This window comes from Microtus pennsylvanicus, chromosome 21 (genome assembly GCF_037038515.1).
Source record: "Microtus pennsylvanicus isolate mMicPen1 chromosome 21, mMicPen1.hap1, whole genome shotgun sequence".
Taxonomy (NCBI): domain Eukaryota; kingdom Metazoa; phylum Chordata; class Mammalia; order Rodentia; family Cricetidae; genus Microtus; species Microtus pennsylvanicus.
Genome location: NC_134599.1, coordinates 15934658 through 15953316, shown reverse-complemented (window position 1 = coordinate 15953316; position 18659 = coordinate 15934658). Strand labels below are relative to the sequence as shown.

The following is an 18659-nucleotide window of genomic DNA, read 5'->3' as shown; positions in this document are numbered from 1 at the left end:
CTGTGACCTTACAGGACAGGAATGCCATATCCTATTTTGGCGTTTGCTGGTTTGGGAGAAGCAGAGAGCTTGGCAGCAGGCAGAGGGAGACATTCAGAAGGAGGCACCAGGAAGAGGAGCATTGAGAAGGCTGAGAAGGGACAGCAAGACTGAAGGGGCAGCGCTTCCGAGGTAACAGTGCAGGGGCAGGTGGAGGAGGCGGTGAGCTGGAAGAGGGCACTGAACCCAGCAATATTGGGGTCCTTATTACCTTCCTGAGAGCAGGGTCAACAGGGCAGTGTACCCAGTTAGGGAAATGTAAGGGGACACAAGTCTAGACCTTCTTGTGACTTCGGCAGTGACACGAGAAAGAGGGTGTTGAAGAGGGAATGGGGCTGAAGGAGACGTGCTGGTATGTTGTCCTTGCCAATGGATAGGAGGGACATCTAACCCTGCTTGTGAACCAAAAAATAAAGCAGTGAAAACTGAATATAATGGGGGGGGGGCCTGAGCAGGTGGGGGCACTGTGGAAGGAAAGACCAATTAAGGGTGCTGGCTAGAGAGAGAAGTAGGACCCCTAGTACCTGACCAGGAATGAAATAAAGAGTGAGGGAGTAGAGAGATAAAGGGTGGAAGGTTTAGGGGGCACTGTGCCTTTATTTCCCCTGACCTCACAGGTAAGGACATCTGGAGTGAGGGCTTGGAACTGAACCAAGAACAGAAGTATAAGGGCCATGGGATGAGACGCAAGGGGTCAGCGTGGCATAGTGATGAGCTATCCCCGTGCTCATCCTAACGAAGCGTCTGTCATATCCATCCCAGCTGCAGAAATAGAAACGACTTAAGGCTCTTCCTGTGGTTATAAGCTGCTGTTCTAGATAGCCCAGTGTTGGTGTATTTTAAGGCAACCACTGAGAATGTGATGTGAGCAAAATGGTACACAAAATATGTCCAGGCTCGGGGCTGGGGATGCGGTTCACTGGGCGAGCAGTGTCTACAACAGTCTGCATTTGAACCCAGGCACCACACATGCATGCAGGCTCATTTAATGGCTATGTATTCACTTCAGTGACTTACAGAAAAGCACAGGTACATTTAACTCTAAATATGAATAAATATAATGAAAAGTACCAAGGACTGGTGAGGTGGCCCAGTGACACCTGCTTCCACTCCCCAGCATCCACGTGGCGGAAGCAAGACTGGATCTTAAGGTCATCCTCTGCCCTCCACTCTCAGGCCGAGGCAATGCATGCACATACACACAATAAATAAATTTAAAATGTAATTAAAACTTTCTTAAAGAAGAGAACTAAACAGTCGTAGATATGGAATGCAGATATTTCATAAATCCCAAATAGGGATCATGAATGACATGAAACACCAGGTAACGACTGGCCATGGCTTAGTGGCTAAGAACCCTGGCTGCTCTTCTGAACTCTCGCATGATGGCTCACAACCTCCTGTAATCCATCTCCAGGGGATCTGATGCCCTCTTCTGGCTTCACCTGGTACACAGACACACATGCAGGCAAAACACCCATGGGGCACATAAAGTTAAATAATTTGGTTTGTTTGTTTGGTTTAATTTTTTTTTTTTAAGTAAGAGGCACAATACCCTCAGCAGAGGTTCTAGTTGCTTCCAGCAGTGTCTCTGATGATGCCCTGGGCAGCACTGTTCACAAGCTGTCTGCCGCACTTCTGGCTTCTATACCACACACAGCACAGGCAAGCAGGCTCTACCTGGCACCTGGCCTTCCCGATTCACTGTGTATCTGCTGCTGTGCAGTTCTCCCCGGCAGGCAGAACAAATCAGTGCTCCTGAGTTGGCAGAGCTATGGTTTCTGGTTGGCTAGCACCCCATGTCACCTGATAAATTCAGTATTTTTGTTTTATAAACCTGTCATCCATGTCTGCAGTATTAGAAAAAAAACTTCATTAAAACTGTACGTTAATCCAAATCTATCACACACACACACACACATTGCTGTTGTTGTTTGTTTGTTTTTTGAGACAGGGTTTCTTTGTGTAGCTTTGGAGCCTGTCTAGGAACTCGCTCTGTAGACCAGACTGGCATCAAACTCACAGAGATCCGCCTGCCTCTGTCTCTCAAGTGCTGGGATTAAAGGCGTGTGCCACCACTCCTGGCCTACAAATATGTTTCTTTAATTCATAGCTCAGTGGTAGAGTCTTTCCTGTCATACACAAGGTCCTGTGGGAAAAGGTTAGAGAAGGTTAAAGCAATCTGGGCTATACCAGAGTTTGGTGATAGTATTTGTCTACTGTCTCCCCTAGCAAGCAGGAAAAAAAAAAGAGTCTGACCCTTGTTTGTTTGTCCTCTGGGGCACTGCTCTCGATTCCCATTGTTTTGTGGCTTTCCTGTGGGACTCTGCATCCTCCACTGCTGCCATAATTCCCAAGACCTGTGCTGGGGACAGCTCAGCTGCTGCTGCTTCAGATGAAGTCACCATTCACACCTCATTGTCTTCTAGATCAGCGTTTGTTTAAAAAACAGAAACAAAAACCTGTATTTGTGTCTCTCTGTCTCTGCCTGTCTCTGCCTCTCTCTCTCTCTCTCTCTCTCTCTCTCTCTCTCTCTCTCTCTCTCTCTCTCTCTCTCTCTCTCTCGTGTGTGTGTGTGTGTGTGTGTGTGTGTGTGTGTGTGTGTGCATCAGTTTTCCCCTTCCATCATGTGAGTCCAATGAACAAACCCAGGTGGTGGAGCTTGTCAGCAAGCACCTTTATCTGCTGAGCCATCCCACTGGCTCCAGCTTTGTGTGTGTGTGGTTTTTTAAAATTTATTTTTTTATTGGCTTACAAAGAATTTTTTCCATTATGGCTTGAAATACTCTGCCGTTTGGTTCCAGCTTAATTGGTGATTGGGTTGGTAAGACGGCTCAGTGGCTAAGACAGTGTATTCTTACAGAGGACCTGAGTTCGAATCCCATATTAGGCAGCTCACAACTACTTGTGAGTCAAGATTCAGGGGTCCTTACACCTCTCTGACCTCACTGTATACATACACATAAATAATAAAAATATTAAAATAATAAGAATCATAAGTTAATTGACCATAGGGCCTCCTGCAACCAGCCAGAACCCAGTTAGTGTGATTACATTTTACATTGATTTGATCTGTTAGCTGCTCCATCCAATCACACAGCCTCCTACAAATTTGGTTTTATGGTACTTGCCTGCTTCCACTTTTTGCCTGAGGAGGGGATTCCTGGGGTAGTTTTAGGTAGTTGCTGTGCATGGATGCAGAGTGAACCCAGTACCGCTCGTCCTGTTGTGAGCTGTGACTCCTGAGTGGCTGTGTCTGGACTCTGTGGTGGGCCTGGCCCCACTGCTCTCTTTTAGTGGGCTGGTTGAGATTTTTTAACCTTAGAACTTTCCTTGCAAAACTCTAGAGATACATTTCTCAGGCCTTTTGTTCTTGTTTTCCTAACAGTAATTCAAAATGAGTTATGGTATTTTCTGTAAGTATAACTAGATATATTGCAAAGCCTTTCACAGCACCGACCAGCACCGTGTGTATGATAGACCATAATTCTTTGTGAATAGCGGGCCTAAGTTGATGATGGCTCATGATCTACAGTTTGAAAAACACCAATTTCAAGAACTAATTTATTTAATCATTTCAATAATTTCCAGAAGTCGTGGGATGGTGGAATTCTGGTCACCTTGAGGCCGTTTCTAAAATTCTTAATTCTCTCACTGTTGCTCCGAAATCAGGGGCACACTGTAACTTAACAGATGTGGTAAGTTTACCTCTAGGAGCAGAGTAGCGCTCATGCCAGCTCCCCGCAAATGGGTGATCCTCCGGGAAAGCAGTGCCTCCTCTGAGAAATCCCATCTCCCTTGAGGGACTGAAGTAGTGTCGTTAAGCTCTGCCTGTCTCTGCAGGGTGCGCCGATCTCCAAGCCCTGGACACAATGCAGCCCATGGAGAGGAAGAGGCAGGGCTACATTCACGAGCTGATTCAGACAGAGGAGAGGTACATGGACGATCTGCAGCTGGTCATCGAGGTGAGGCCCGTGGGAGACAGGGTGGCTGTCTCTGCCAGTCTCACATGAAAGCAACGTAAGCCATCCTCTTCTGTTTGCGGTGCTGGGCACAGCCCAGGGCCGCTCACGTACCACACACGTGTTATACCATTGAGCTGTGCCCCCTGCCTGGGCACCACTTCCACATGAGGACTCACACACTGTAGTAATAAAGGCTGCCTCTGCTCCCTGGTGAGGCAGAAGACTGAAGGCTCCTGATTGATGGAGGCACAGGCTCTTCCCCAGCTGAGTCCACTGAGTGGGGGTGGGAACCTGCGAAGGCCCTAGTTGAATGTGCAGAGGACAAGGGCATAGAGAGGGTGCGAAGGCCTCCAAACGGGCTCCACTCCAGGTCTTGCCTAACTATTTACACTGCTGTTTGGAAACCTGACATTATCATTGGCTTCATTCGGCTCTACCTAATGTTGGTGTCAACTTCGGAAACCAAACAGGTGCAGTTGCCAAACACTTTCCCAAATCACGTGTTTACTGCCTGGACCTGCCCTTGTGGTCAGTGGTGTCTAAGCTGGTGACAGCGCCCTCCTGAGAGGGACACTTTACAGTGGCTCTGTCTGAAAGCACAAAAGGCAGCTTTATACTTCCACCCTGTTTCTGTTTCCACGGCCTTCCGTTGCCAGGGAATGTAGCAAGGCCATCAGATGAGGAGAGCAATTCAGCCAACAAAGCACCTGGAGAAACAAGCACTCCCAACCCTACCCTGGACCCATGGGTGCGTCCCCGGCCATGACCTGGATAGCAGAGTGGAGCAGGGGCTGCATCTGCCTGCAAGGCCTGCTTTCCTCACGCCTGTGCGCTCCCTACACACTCCTTTGTGTTTGTGTTTGAGACAGGGTCCTCACGTAGTCCAAACTGGCCTTGAACTTGCTTTGGAACTAAAGATGATCTTGAACATCTGATCCTCCTGCCTCTGTCTTCCATGCACTGCAGTTAGAAGCATCTGCCATCATACCCAGTTTGTGTGGGGCTAGGGACTGAACCCCAGACTTCATGCCTGTTAGACAGGCATCCTATAAACTGAGTTAAATCTCTTGCCCTCCCTATCTGTTCTTCATTCTAGATCCCCCAAACTTAGCCTGGCCCTGGTTGAATGGTTTTACTTGTACTTCCCCATACCTGGAAAGATAGCTTAGGAGAAAAGCCCCTGTTCCCAATCAGCCTCCTGGAAGTGACAGTTCCAAGGAGACTGAGGGTGGCCATAGAGTCTCACGCACTAACCCAGAATACAAGCAGACACAGTTGCTTGTCAGGAATGCCCCTTCTACCCTCCTCACCCAGTGTTCCAGGGGCAGGGACCTGTCAGGGACGTAGGGTGGAAAACACTATGCTAATGTGACTTTCTCATGGAAGTTGGTAAAGCCTCTGTGGTCTTTTCCCCTCTGCTTCCCTCTCTAAGCCTGCTCACGTGACTTTTGCATAGACGAACAGCCCAGTAGGGAATAAGGACCGGGGCCTTAGCTGCCGTCAGTGCAGCCTGGGTGCAGGAAGACCCTCTCGCGTGTCTGTGTGTCCTGGCATCCAGCCACATTCTCCATCTCTTGTGGAGCTGAGACATCTCCTCTAGAGAGCTTCTGGTTCATGGCATTTCTGGCTAATGTCTGTGGCCCACATTAACTCAGCAAAGGTTAGCTAAAGTGCTATGGCAGGGAACACAGGCAGCCAAGGTGTTCCTGTCCTCACAGTGTGTTGTTGGGGAACAACACCCAAAGAGGGTAAAGATTAGAGCCCAGAGAACAGGCCCACCCCCAACCAGGAAGGGCTCCCCACTTATGCTCAGACTATCATGAGTCTACTCTGCCAGGAGGAAAAAGTGGACGTGAGGATGGGGATCTATGAGTTACACTGGAGTGTCAAGGACCTAGGGGCCTATGGTGAGTTGTGTCTAAAGGCCTGTGAGCCTCAAGGGCTCCCCATCTCAGCACTTCACAGGTGTAGGGCCTTGACATGGTTTAACATAGAACCCTGTGTTACAGGGAACCTTGGGAAAATCACTCATCCCTTCATAAGCCAATGAGAAATAACAGCAGTTCATTCGCTTCATCTGTACACAGTGAGAATCCTGTATCCACTCCTGTGCCTTACACGCATGTGCATCCGTGTGTATGTAGAGCCTGGGTGGGGAGTATTTCTGCAGCTGGCTTCTGCTGGGCGCATCTGCTCATGGTCGTCATGGGGTAACAGAAGGCCCCACTGTTTTCTCGCTGAGCAACACACAGGGTCCTGAGAACTGGGATGAGCAGCTGTGTAGCAGACGCTCTCCCTCCATCCTGTGGGTTCCACTGTGCAAGGCCCTGGGCCCACCCTGCTTGGCCCCACAGCAAGCCTGGAGGGAGGAGGGACTACCTCCTTAGGGAGGGGATTCAGCCCCTAAGTCAGCCTTACAGGAGCCCAACTAGTGAGAATAGGAAATGGTGCGATTTTAACAATGAGCCAGCGTGGTTTAGCCCCTAAAAGCATTTGTATTTGAGTTCGAGCCCTGGAATCCGCGTGACAAAGGCGCACATGGTAGCACACATCTGTAATCTCCATGGCAAGATGAGTGGCCGTCAGGAGAACGCCCAGAAGCTTGCGATCCAGGTAGCCTGTAGATACTGCACTGCAGAGTGAGACCCTGCTGCCTCAGAAAGGGGGGAGGAGAGAACCCACCCCAGAATTGCCCTCTACACTATGGCATACATGCCCCCCACTCTGTCTCTATCTCTCTGTTGTGTATATATTATATGCACATATATACACAATAACAACAGGTAACTTTAAAAACCTAACAGTTATAAATATGCTTATCTAGAAGAGTACGGGAAGGCTTGCATGGCTGTGGACCCACACTGCAGCTAAATTACATCTGTGTCTTGTACTCAGGTTTTCCAGAAGCCAATGGCAGAGTCGGGCTTCCTCACTGAAGCAGAGATGACCTTGATCTTTGTGAACTGGAAGGAGCTCATCATGTCCAACACGAAGCTGTTGAAGTGAGTTGTGGGCCTCCTGATGTACTGTAGCCCTTCAGGGACTGCTGGGTCTGGGACTTGCAACTCCGTCCTCCTCCTTAAGGCTTTGCATTCCGTGAGCATTTTGAGAAGGGCCCTCCCTGCAGCTTCATTACATAATCATTGAGAAAGGTAAAGGACTCGAAGGCAAAACTGCTTTGACTAAACAAGAAAAGCTGTGTTGGTGTATGATCCCCAAACAGGTCCAGCGTGCTGCTGGGAGGAGGGGTGACAGGCAGAAGAGAGCTGCGGCCACAGCCAGACGCCAGCACAGTGCTCCTGTTCAAGGCCTGTCCTTAATATTTATGAAAGCAGAGCGCCAGGCCCGTTGGCCAGTTTAATCCGGGCTGCACCCCTGCCTGTGCAGGGACACAGCCCACCATGAAGACACCAACACTCTATTCCAGCCCCTGGCCACCTTGGCTCCTAAGCCACATTTCCTCAAATGAGGAGAAACAAATTGAATCTTGCAAAAGGAACTGTGTCAAGAGAATGAGGTGAATTGAAAACTAATTCACCTAGAAAGCACCTAAATGTGTAGACTTTGGTACCTTTTTCTTTTTTGCTAGTATTTCCCCCAGATTAGCTCAGCCAGCAGAGCTCTAGGCTATGCAATTGCCCCTTCCTGCGAGCCATGCCTTCCCAGTCCGAGTGTCCAAGGATGCTAGGTCAGTGCACCGGTGCCATTGCTATGGGTCTCTGGCGCTCACTCTCTAACTCCCAGGGAAGGAGATCTGTGGAAAAGGGAGTGACCGTCAGTTACTTGCAGGGCCTTGCGGGTGCGGAAGAAGACTGGCGGTGAGAAGATGCCCGTGCAGATGATCGGGGACATCCTGGCCGCAGAGCTGTCCCACATGCAGGCCTACATCCGCTTCTGCAGCTGCCAGCTTAACGGAGCCACTCTATTACAGCAGAAGACAGACGAGGACGCTGACTTCAAGGAATTCTTAAAGGTACGCCCAGCCTGGGCCTTTGGGTCTTTGCCGCCTCTTCACCTGGAGGCAGCAGCACGCCTCCCACTGTGGAAGCTGAGAAGTTGTGGGAAATCAGCAGTTGACAGACGTGTCCCGTTAGTGGAAGCGCAAGCGTGGCCAGCAGCTTCCTGACTGCATAGTGTTGTCCCAGGGAGAGCTTATTTTCCTGACTAGAACCATGAGTTTATGTCCTGGTTAAAGAGTAGTGTTGCTTCGTTTTGTTTTTTTAACAACCTTATATATCAACTGTTTTGTTTTTCCAAAGAACCATCCATAATGCCATTACTTTTTAAATTATTTATGCATACAGGTGCTTGCCTGCATGTATGTCTGTGAACCACCTGCATGACCCTCAGAGGTCAGAAGAGGGCATTGGACCCCCTGGAACTGGTGTTACAGATTATATTTACAGGTGGCTGTGAGCCGCCATGTGGGTGCTGGGTACCAAACCCAGGTCCTCTGCAAGAGCAGCCAATGCTCTTAGCCAGTGAGCCTTCTCTCCAGCCCCACTGTACTATTAAATCCTAATTTTACAATTATATTTATTTAATAATCATCTTGTTCCAGAAAGAAAATAAAGAGCTTACTTAAATACATAAAAAAATAGCAAAATAAATTTTAAATAATCAGGTGAGTACTTTGTGATTAGAGGAAATGGAAGTAGGAAAAAAAGAATGAACAGGAAGATGAATAATCCCTACAGGTGTGGCTGTGAGCCTGCGTGTGGCGCACCAGCAGCTAACTTCATACTCCTGGTTACTGTAATGCAATGCTGTTTTTAAGTCAGGCGTGCTTGTGTATGCCAGTAATTCCTGCACTTGAGAGGCTGAGACACAGACAACAGAAGCTCAAGGTCAGCCTGTGCTATATAAAAAGGATCTGTTTCCAAAAAAACAAACAAACAGGCTGGAGAGGGCTCAATGGTTGAGAACACTCAATGCTCCTCCAGGGGACCCGAGTTCAGTTCCCAGCACCCACATGGCAGCTCATAGCTGCTGGTAGCTCCAGGGTTCTAACAGATACCCACATACATATGGCTTATACACACAACAACAACAACAGCAAACAAATAAATAAATACATAAATAAGTAAACACTTGGATTTTTGTTTTTGGTTTGTTTTGTTTTGTTTTTTGAGACAGGGTCGCTCTGTGTAGTCCTGGCTGTCCTGGAACTCACTCTGTAGACCAGACTGGCCTCAAACTCAGAGATCCACTTGCCTCTGCCTCCTGAGTGCTGGGGTTAAAGGAGTGTTTCACTGTCACCCAGCTAACATGTTTTCAAATGTAAAGCAGCATATAAGGCTAGAGGTATAATTCAACAGGAGGGTGATTCCCTGACATACGCAAGGCCCTAGGTTCCATCCCTAGTACTTCAAAGAAAAGTTAAATAAAAGGAAATTTTGTCAATACTATGTATTTCAAAGTGTTACTTTTAAATTTTTGTCTTTTTTCTTTTTTGATGCTGGGACTCAGACCCAAGGTCTTGCTCGTAATAGGCAAGAATTCTTCCTCTGAGATACAACCCTATCTCCAAATATTACTTTTTAATAGAAATGAAAAGCATAAAGATATCATTAGAGCAAAATATGTAGGTGCAGGTCTATCTGAAAACAAAAAGGACAGTGTTCCTGTTCATAAATGTAGTGGATCACTCCTCAGTATTAAAGGTGCTCATCCCAGAGTGCCAGCGACCACTTTGTGTGCTCTCCCCAGAGTGCTGGTGACCCCTTCAGGTGCTGTGCCAGCAGGCCACTGATACCGACTTTCTGACGGAGCTACCTGAAGTATGGTGCCCCCACCTGGTGCCCAGAGGCACTAAGTACACAGAGGAGAGTCACCGAGAGGAGGGAGGTGTCCCAGGGGAAAGTGACCACAGAGAAGCACGGCCTGAGTGTGAATCAGAAACATGGAGAAAGGGCAGTAGAGACAGTACTGGCCAAATTCATACGTTCATGGCCTGGTGCACAGCCGGTTCTCACCTAGCAATCTCACACATTCTGGTGAAGCAGGGGTGGTAGGCGTACTGAAATGGGGAAATCAAGAGCTGTCCACCCGACAGACGGGAGGAAGTGACAACTCCTGGGTGAGGTGGAGGGAATTCGAACATGGGGGGCATGTTGAGACTGAGGTGACTTCGCAGCATCTGAGAAGTGTAATGTAGTCATGACAGAACTCCAGAGAATGACTGCGTACAGGTGCTGGGCCTGGGCAGCCGCTACACTGAGAGAAAATGGCAGAAGTGAATGTGGTGAAGAGCGAGGCCAGTGGGCTGGGTGGAGCGGCCAGGCGAGCGCTGTTCTAGCAGCAGAGGAAGAGTGAGCCGCACAGCATGGGAAAGCTGAGAAGCAGGGTTGGGCTGGACTCATGAGCTAACCTGACATGTGTCTTTTCAGATCCTGTCATAAAACGAACCTGAAATCTAGACAGTGGCCCTGGCAGGAGGTGGGCATTTTGCCCAGTGTTTCTGTTGCTTCACTTGAAGCTGTAGTTTCCTCACAAGGCCTCTCTGTTTTCCAGAAACTGGCATCTGACCCACGATGTAAAGGAATGCCCCTGTCCAGCTTCCTGCTGAAGCCCATGCAGAGGATCACTCGCTACCCCCTGCTCATCAGAAGTGTGAGTTCTCGGTCAGGCTGACTCAGGAGCAGGACCCCCCTGGCTGGACAGAGACCACACACCCAGGGAGCAGTGCCCTAACGTTCCATGGTCACAGTGTGCTGGACAGAGGCCACACACCCAGGGAGCAGTGCCCTAACGTTCCATGGTCACCGTGTGCTGGTGGGGCAGGGTAAAGGCCATCTTGTAGCTGTGGGACAGCCATCAAGCCAGAGAGGACATGGAGTCACCATTAGCAGAACCTTGGGCCCCAGAATGCTTTCTAAGGAGAATACAGGTTTTATAAAGGAACATAGTGAATGTTCTGCAGCTTGGACTTCAGAGATTTTGGCTCAAAAAGGCAAAACCAACCCCCCCCCAAAAAAAACAAAAAATATAAAAAAAACCCCACATGACTTATATTCTTAGGGAGACCCAAGAAGGCAGCCATTATTATCAAGACTTGTCAGATTCATAGTGTCCCTGTCACCCATAGCCCATGTAATTTCCAGCCCCTGTTCCCACAAGGACTGTGGGACTGTGTGCTTCCCAAGGCCTTTGCTTCTCCTCTCGCGGGAGGTTCCCCCGAGGCCTCACACATGTATGCAGCAGGGCAGTGAATGGGCGGGTGACACGGTGTGACCTACACGACACTGCCCACTGTCCTCCAGATCCTAGAGAACACTCCACAGAATCACGTTGACCACTCTTCCCTGAAACTGGCCCTTGAGCGAGCCGAGGAGCTGTGCTCCCAGGTGAACGAGGGAGTTCGGGAGAAGGAAAATTCAGACCGGCTGGAGTGGATCCAGGCACATGTGCAGTGCGAAGGGTTGGCAGAGGTGAGGCTGTGCACTGAGCTGGATGCACCAGGGAGGTTCAGGGGAGGGAAGCTGTGTCACACCCGCGCACGCTCACTGACCATGCGGGCCCATCGTCCTGCCTGCAGCACACCCTGGGTTTGCTGCCCTGCCTGCCAAGAGAGGCAAAGTGGGGTCTTCCTTGTGAGTTCTTTGAATTTACTGGTAGAAATCCGTAGAATCAAGTATTGATTTTTCATGGAGCTGGAGAGAATTCTAAAGAGTGATAAATAGAAAAAATTTTGTTTGTATTTGTTCTAGAAAGCTGTGTGATTCAAACTGTATTGCTCCTAGAAAGTCTCCTACAGTCCCTCAGGTGCTGGGTACTGGCCTTCCATGGACAGCGGAGTTATTTGCCCTCAGACTTACAAAGTGCCATTTTCTTCTCTCTAAGCAACTTATTTTCAACTCCCTCACCAACTGCCTGGGTCCCCGGAAGCTTCTGCACAGCGGGAAGTTATATAAGACCAAGAGCAACAAGGAACTGCATGGGTTTCTCTTCAACGACTTCCTGCTGCTCACCTACATGGTCAGGCAGTTCGCCGCATCCTCCGGCTCCGAGAAGCTCTTCAGCTCCAAGTCCAGTGCTCAGTTCAAAATGTATAAGACGGTGAGCCCCATGTCTGCCGCAGATGGGGCCTAAGGACGTTCCGCCTTGAGCACACACACACACACACACACACCACACACACATACGACACACACATAGGACCTCCCACCTGGTCCTGCCCTGTCCATCCCCTGCTCCAGTGGCTTTCAGTGTCCTTTGGCACTTCCCCAGGGAAGGAGCCCTGTGTGCCAGCCCTTGACCGCCCGCTGCTGTGACAGGGGGAGCTTCCACCGCGCCACAGCCGGCATCGCTCTCTCTGCGACTCCATCAGCAGCACAGGCTCTCAGAGCTCCTGTCCAGTCAGGGACACTGACTGTCCTGCAGGCACCAGCCCCTTTCTGCTTCTCCCTGGGCTCTTTACAACTATGAACAGAACTCTGTGGTCACACTGGGTGGAGTCTTAGGACCCATCTCTCATTTTCTCACATATTTTGGCCCTAATTCTTTCAGCCCATTTTCCTGAATGAAGTGTTGGTGAAACTGCCCACAGACCCTTCCAGTGATGAGCCCGTCTTCCACATCTCCCACATTGATCGGGTGTATACCCTCCGAACAGACAACATTAATGAGAGGTCAGTCCTGCTGACGTGTGACCTGTCCTGAACTCCAGAGGAAGCACAGACCATGTCCCTGTGCCATTGGCCTGGGGCCACTTATGATGGAGGCCTACTAACCCTTATCCCAACCTCTCGCGTGTGCGTCCCTGTACTCCAGCCTTACAGTAGGCCCTGGCGTAGCCACTAGTCACACAGCCGCCTGCTAATAGTTCCCTGCTTCCTGAGTCCTCATACACTCCCCAAATGGCAGGTCAATGCCTCAGTCCCTACCAAAATCTCCCCGGGAGCCGCCTGAACCCCACAGATCTGCATCCCACAGACTCACTTGGCCAGATGGCTGCCCTCCCTGCCACATCCCCACCAGCCCTGCTTCCCTCCAGTGGAGCTCCCAGGGTAAGCACCTCTGGTGACGATCCCAGGGGATGCTGCTGTTCCTCCGCACAGTCCCCTGGGAACTGCCACTATGCTGAGTTACCATCAGTGTGGTGTATCTTCCAGCTCGGGGCTCCCAGCCCCTCACAAGGGCCTCGTGTTGTCCAACGCTGTCTTTAGCAGCCCAGTCTATCACTTGGACTAAGATTAGGTGGTAGCTAGAAACCTGCTATACAAGCTTAAAGCCAAGCCTGGCAAAAGAGAGCTGCGGAACTGGGCTGTGCTTGAGCACGGAGGTGCCTGGCCATCCTATGGCCATCGTTCTGCTTTTCCTCCAGGACGGCCTGGGTCCAGAAGATCAAGGCTGCTTCAGAACAATACATTGACACCGAGAAGAAGAAACGGGAAAAGGCTTACCAAGGTACCTGCTAGTGCCCCAGCTGTGGGAACCAGCTCCCGAGGTGGATGGGCAGACCACAGTCTAGCTCTAGAGGCACCAGCTGCTGCCCCTGCAGTGAAGCCTGGAGATGGGGTCATAGGACAGCAGGAGAGCTGGGCACCTCCCCTCCCACTGCCAGTTCCAGACTGCCCTGAGCTCTCCCACCTGCCATGGGACCCCACACGGCCTGCCTTCTCTCTGCAGCCATTCCTGCCCCTTCTTCCTCCCTCCTCTTAATGACTAACCTCACCCTGGTGGGGCTCTGTCATCCCACTTGAGTCCTTTGCTGGGTATGTCACTCCGACCCTCTCCTCTTGGCCCCTGCCCCTACCATCCTGGCATCCAGGACCCCGGGCCCAGTTGGCCCCTCCTGCACCTCAGCCCCACCACTGTTTGGCACACATCTCTCCCCCATTGCTTTCAAGGACTGTGCTTGGGTAACCTAACTAATCCTTGTTCCAGCTTCCTGTAGTTACACACAGGCCCTCTCCCCCACCCCCTCATACTCTGAGGCTCCTCTGCACACTTCATCTGACTTCTCAGTCTCCTTTCTCCCCTCCTCCTGGGAATCTACCCTTGTCCCAGCATTGTGCCCCTCAGACAGCCCTCCCATGGGCTCCTACCTCTGCCAGGCTCAACAGTGGGTATGGCTACTCTCCACAATCCCAGCCTTCCAGACAAGCCCTGTCCAGCAGCTCCAGCAGCCTCTCTCTTGGACGGTTCTGTTCTCCCTTTCTGTGCGCCAGCCCCTGCCTCAGCATCCTCCCTTTGGCCTCCCAAATTAAGGACAGTTTCGCATCCCAAACTTGGGCTCATCTCCAACACTGCCCCATCACAGCCCGTTTCCCAGTGCCTCCCCCATTGCTATGTCACAGCCTGCTGCCACGTCTGCCTTAGGATGCTTCCCACTCTTTAAGGCCCAAGTGAAACTCTGGCTCCTCCCTGGCACCTGCTAGCAGCCCTTCTGGGCTAAGTCTGGACCATTTTTCAGATTTTGCTTCTCTGAAGTCACCCCGACTCCCGAGGACGAGGGGATCTGTATGTCACACCGTATGTAGGACAGATTGTCCACCAGCTCAGTGTCCTAAAGGACCTTTGGAGAGCATCCTTAGCCCCCAACCTCCATTTGAATGCCAGGCCCCACCTCCTGTCTCCCCAGTGGAGGCCTGCCCCTCCCACCCCACCCTCCTCCCTTCCACTGCTCCCACTCCCTCCCCTCCCCACCCTCCTCCCTTCCAGTGCTCCCACTCAGGCCCCTGCTGCTGAAGCCGAAGCTCTTGTGTGTTTTTTATTCAGGTTTCCCCTATTGTTCTGTGCTCCTGGAGGTATGTGTAAATTGCCTTTTCCTAAATGAATACTATTTTAAAAGCTTGCTGTTGAAAAATCAATGATGAATCATTTCATAAAATACATAATGATCTCTTAATTTGTCAAAAGTACAAATCAAGGTTTTTCGTGAGTTTCTTGTCAATATGCACTGCTCTGCATCCTCTGTGGGTACAATCATTTAGACGTGGTTATTGGCTGTGTGCCAGGCCCTGCAGCGCACACAGTGGGACCTATAGAGACAATCAGGCCAGGGTCTGCCTTCAAGGAACAAGAGCATGCTCCATGGTAGAGACATGGGGACATCAGGGAGGAGAGCACTGCTTACAGACAAGGCTACCCACCTCTGAAATGGAAGCAAGAGGCCCTCAAGGCTGAGGCCTGGCAGCCTGGGATACTAGCGATAACTTGTCAAAAAAAAAAAAAAAAAAAACAGAAAATAAAAACCAGAAAACCTGAAGGAGGAAAGGTGGGAAGGCTGCACAGGCCCAGACACCAAGCATTCCTTCTGCTTCCAAACCTCATGTTCGCCAGCAGTGTGAACACAGGAATCACTTCTGCCACACTAAAACAGCTTCAGAACCTCTCCAAATACATGAAACCTGAAACAAACTGCTCACCAAGACCAGGGTCCATGTCATTGAAGTTTGCACAAGTAGTTCACACTTTAACTGATGTTTCCTTTTAACCTTGCCATTTAAAAACTCGGGGGCAGGTGTGGTGGCTCACACCTTTAGACGCACCACTCTGGAGGCAGAGGCAGGCAGATCTCTGTAAGTCCAAAGCTAGCCTGGTCCACAGAGAAAGATCTGGGCCAGTCAGGGCTGTCAGTGAGTCTCTGTCTCAAAATGAAAAGCCAAAAGGGGGAAACTGTTGAGTTGAACAGTCAGGTCGCTGAAACAGAAGGATTCAAATTCAAGGCCAGGCCAGCAGCTTGGGCTAGAATGAAACCCTGGACTTTAAAAACCTGTGAGTTAAGCACAGGGTTCTTCCTAAGACTCAGTTTTTCCTCACCTATTAAACAGGAGCTACCTTATAAGGCAATTATGGAATTAAATATAATCCATATTATATCTAGCACATGCCTAACACGGAGTAACCAGTACATGTTATTTGCCAGAAGTACTGGACAAACAGATGCATTTTAAAATTAATATTACTATTCATAGGCATTTTTGTGGTTACGAAGCCTAGATAAGCAGTCCACGTGGCACACAGTTGCTTCTCCCGGTGGAGGAAGGAGACTGGCAGGGTACAACATTTCAGGCCTCAGGCAAGGCTACACAGCAGTGGTACACAGAGGGAAGGAGGCTGAACTGACCGAGACTAACCAGGATCTCAGGAGGACTCGGATCCTGACGGGCAAAGACAGCCAGAAAGGCATCCCTAGCAGATGGCCGCCTGGGAGAAGCTAGCTCGCCAGCAGTAGCAGATGACAGCAGCGCTGGCCTGGCGCTCATGGTCTAGACAGAGTGACACACAGTGAGGGCTGGAAGCGCGGCCGCTGGTGGGACGCGCCCTAACATGGTTCAGTCTCCAGGGTGGAGACAGAGGGTGCGAGAGCAGACTGCCGCCCTGCAGCATTGCTTCCTCACTGTGGTGTCTGTCTACGTTCTCAGAGAAATTAACACCACTCTCTTCCTCTTTTGTAGCACGTTCTCAGAAGACGTCAGGTATTGGGCGTCTGATGGTGCACGTCATTGAGGCTACAGAATTAAAAGCCTGCAAACCAAATGGTAAATGCAAACCAAATGTTTTATTCAACAGATGTGGTAACACCCTGCTCTTTACTGGTACCTCTTTTGAATGTGGGATGATGGGTAATTTTTAAAAGGCAGTGTTTCTTGTGTTGCTAGAACCCTGATAAGCTGTTTATTGGGCCAATATCACTCACTGTTTCCCAGTAAGAACCAGCATCCCCCATCTTGATTGCTAATGCATGAACATACACAAAGCATGTCACACTGGCACTTTCTCAGGCTTGTGGGGAGCAGCCCTGCTGTTAGAACCTACACTTGCTCCCCAGGATTATGGCATCATTGGGAACACGGGGCCATACTGCTACTCAGCTCTGAGGTAAATGTGTCCTACCAGGTAGTGGTGCTTCTTGCCATGGTCTCTGGTGAAGCAGCCTATAGACCCTGCCCTGGTCACCCTCTTTCCTTACCACACTGCATGTGTCCTTGACCTCTCTCTGTGCAGGTAAGAGTAATCCATACTGTGAAGTCAGCATGGGCTCCCAGAGCTATACCACCAGGACCCTCCAAGACACGCTAAACCCCAAGTGGAACTTCAACTGCCAGTTCTTCATCAAGGATCTTTACCAGGACGTACTGTGTCTTACTATGTTCGACAGAGACCAGTTTTCTCCAGATGGTAAGTCTAACTCGGCACCTGAAGGTGGTCCCGGTTGTCTGGGATCTGGACTTTATCCAGAGTCCTAAACTGTGCTATCGCCCCATGACAGCTATAGGAAATGACACAGGGCCTTGTCAGCTCACTTCAGCAGGAGGTGGGTGTTGGCCGGAGGGCATGGTCTCTGAGCACAGGCACTGCCTGCATACATTGGAAACACTAGTGAGTACTGGATGGGTAGAGCATTGTCTTCCCTGTTGGCTAACAGATAGGGAGCTGTAACCATGTGTTTGTCCACTGTAGAACCAAAGATCGTGAGCCAGTGGGCTCCTCACGCAGGGCTTGAAAGCTGTCTAAATCCTGTTTGGGCTCTCCTGCTCGGCAAGGTTTTAAATCTTAGAAGGAGCGAAGATACTTGATCCTCACGTGATGTTTATTCCCCAGACTTCCTGGGTCGTACTGAAGTTCCCGTGGCAAAAATTCAAACAGAGCAGGAAAGCAAAGGCCCTACGACTCGCCGGCTCCTGCTGCACGAAGTCCCCACTGGAGAAGTCTGGGTCCGCTTTGACCTGCAGCTTTTTGAACAAAAAACTCTCCTCTGAGGGCCTGGAGAAGCCAGCACCGGGGAGCTGCCCACAGTCTGGGTCCAAGAGTGGAAGACTACGTTCTCCTGGGCCGAGGAGCATCACAGGGCTTCATCCATCACAGAGCCACACACCGGGCCAGTATGTTCCTGCATACTAACTTGCTAGCCATCTATGCAAACATGACCTTTCCTATAGACAAACACCACAGCTCAGTGCCTTGTAACTAGTGTTAACGTCCAGCTGCGCTAGGTGCCAGGGTTTCCATTTTCAGGGCTATAAAGTATTACGTGGAAATGAGGCATCAGACCACCGGGCGTTACCACTTGGCAAATGTGTCCACTGTGGAGTCGGTGATGCTGGAACTGGTCCACATACGTGAGCCCTGCTGGGCCACAGCACTCAGGAGGGGAAGGGCTGGGGAAGAACACTGCAGCCGCGGGGCTGTGTGGCCTGATACTGAAGTAGCATCCACTTGTGCACTGAATAAACAGAAACTTGATCCTTTTATTCTGGTTAGATTTTATCCTTCTCTGCTCAGACAATACGGTTTGAAATATAAGGAGGGAAGCTTGATGTCCTTTAAATATACTGTGAACTCTAAAATAATGTGGGAATATTTTTCAACTTTAATTTTCTGAAGTATAAATTATTTATGTAAATTCCTTGTTTTGCATATTTCATAGAAATGCATCTTTAAGCTTTATCATTGCCAACATGTACAGAAAGAGAATAAAAGTATAAGTTTATGAATGTAACTCCTCTCAAAGCTTGACTGTGTGTGAAAGGCTTTTAACAGCTCCCTTCCGAAACTGCTTATAAAGAATCCTGAGGGATGGGTGGGCCAGGAGATCTACTTAACTCCACCGCTGGCCTGCCCAGACCCTTCTGTGTGGCTCTCAGGTTCCTGAGGTTTGGTTTCACAGGTCACTGCTGTGGGCGGGGGAACTGCGTGGGAGCTACG

The 18659-nt window shown here is 50.1% G+C and overlaps 1 protein-coding gene across 3 annotated transcripts in view; it reads left to right on the top strand.

Moving 5' to 3' along the window:
- The window catches only part of Itsn2 (intersectin 2), a 113120-nt gene extending 94669 nt beyond the window's left edge, over positions 1-18451 (top strand). For all 3 annotated transcript variants that reach the window (XM_075955454.1, XM_075955455.1, XM_075955453.1), the window contains 11 exons: positions 3883-4004; positions 6900-7006; positions 7794-7977; positions 10518-10616; positions 11267-11434; positions 11847-12062; positions 12513-12634; positions 13330-13412; positions 16409-16492; positions 16959-17132; positions 17556-18451. In XM_075955454.1, the coding sequence (XP_075811569.1) occupies positions 3883-4004; positions 6900-7006; positions 7794-7977; positions 10518-10616; positions 11267-11434; positions 11847-12062; positions 12513-12634; positions 13330-13412; positions 16409-16492; positions 16959-17132; positions 17556-17713 (1517 nt within the window). In that variant the 3' untranslated portion in view covers positions 17714-18451. The remainder of the gene's footprint in view (positions 1-3882; positions 4005-6899; positions 7007-7793; positions 7978-10517; positions 10617-11266; positions 11435-11846; positions 12063-12512; positions 12635-13329; positions 13413-16408; positions 16493-16958; positions 17133-17555) is intronic.
- The last annotated feature ends 208 nt before the right edge of the window (positions 18452-18659 follow it).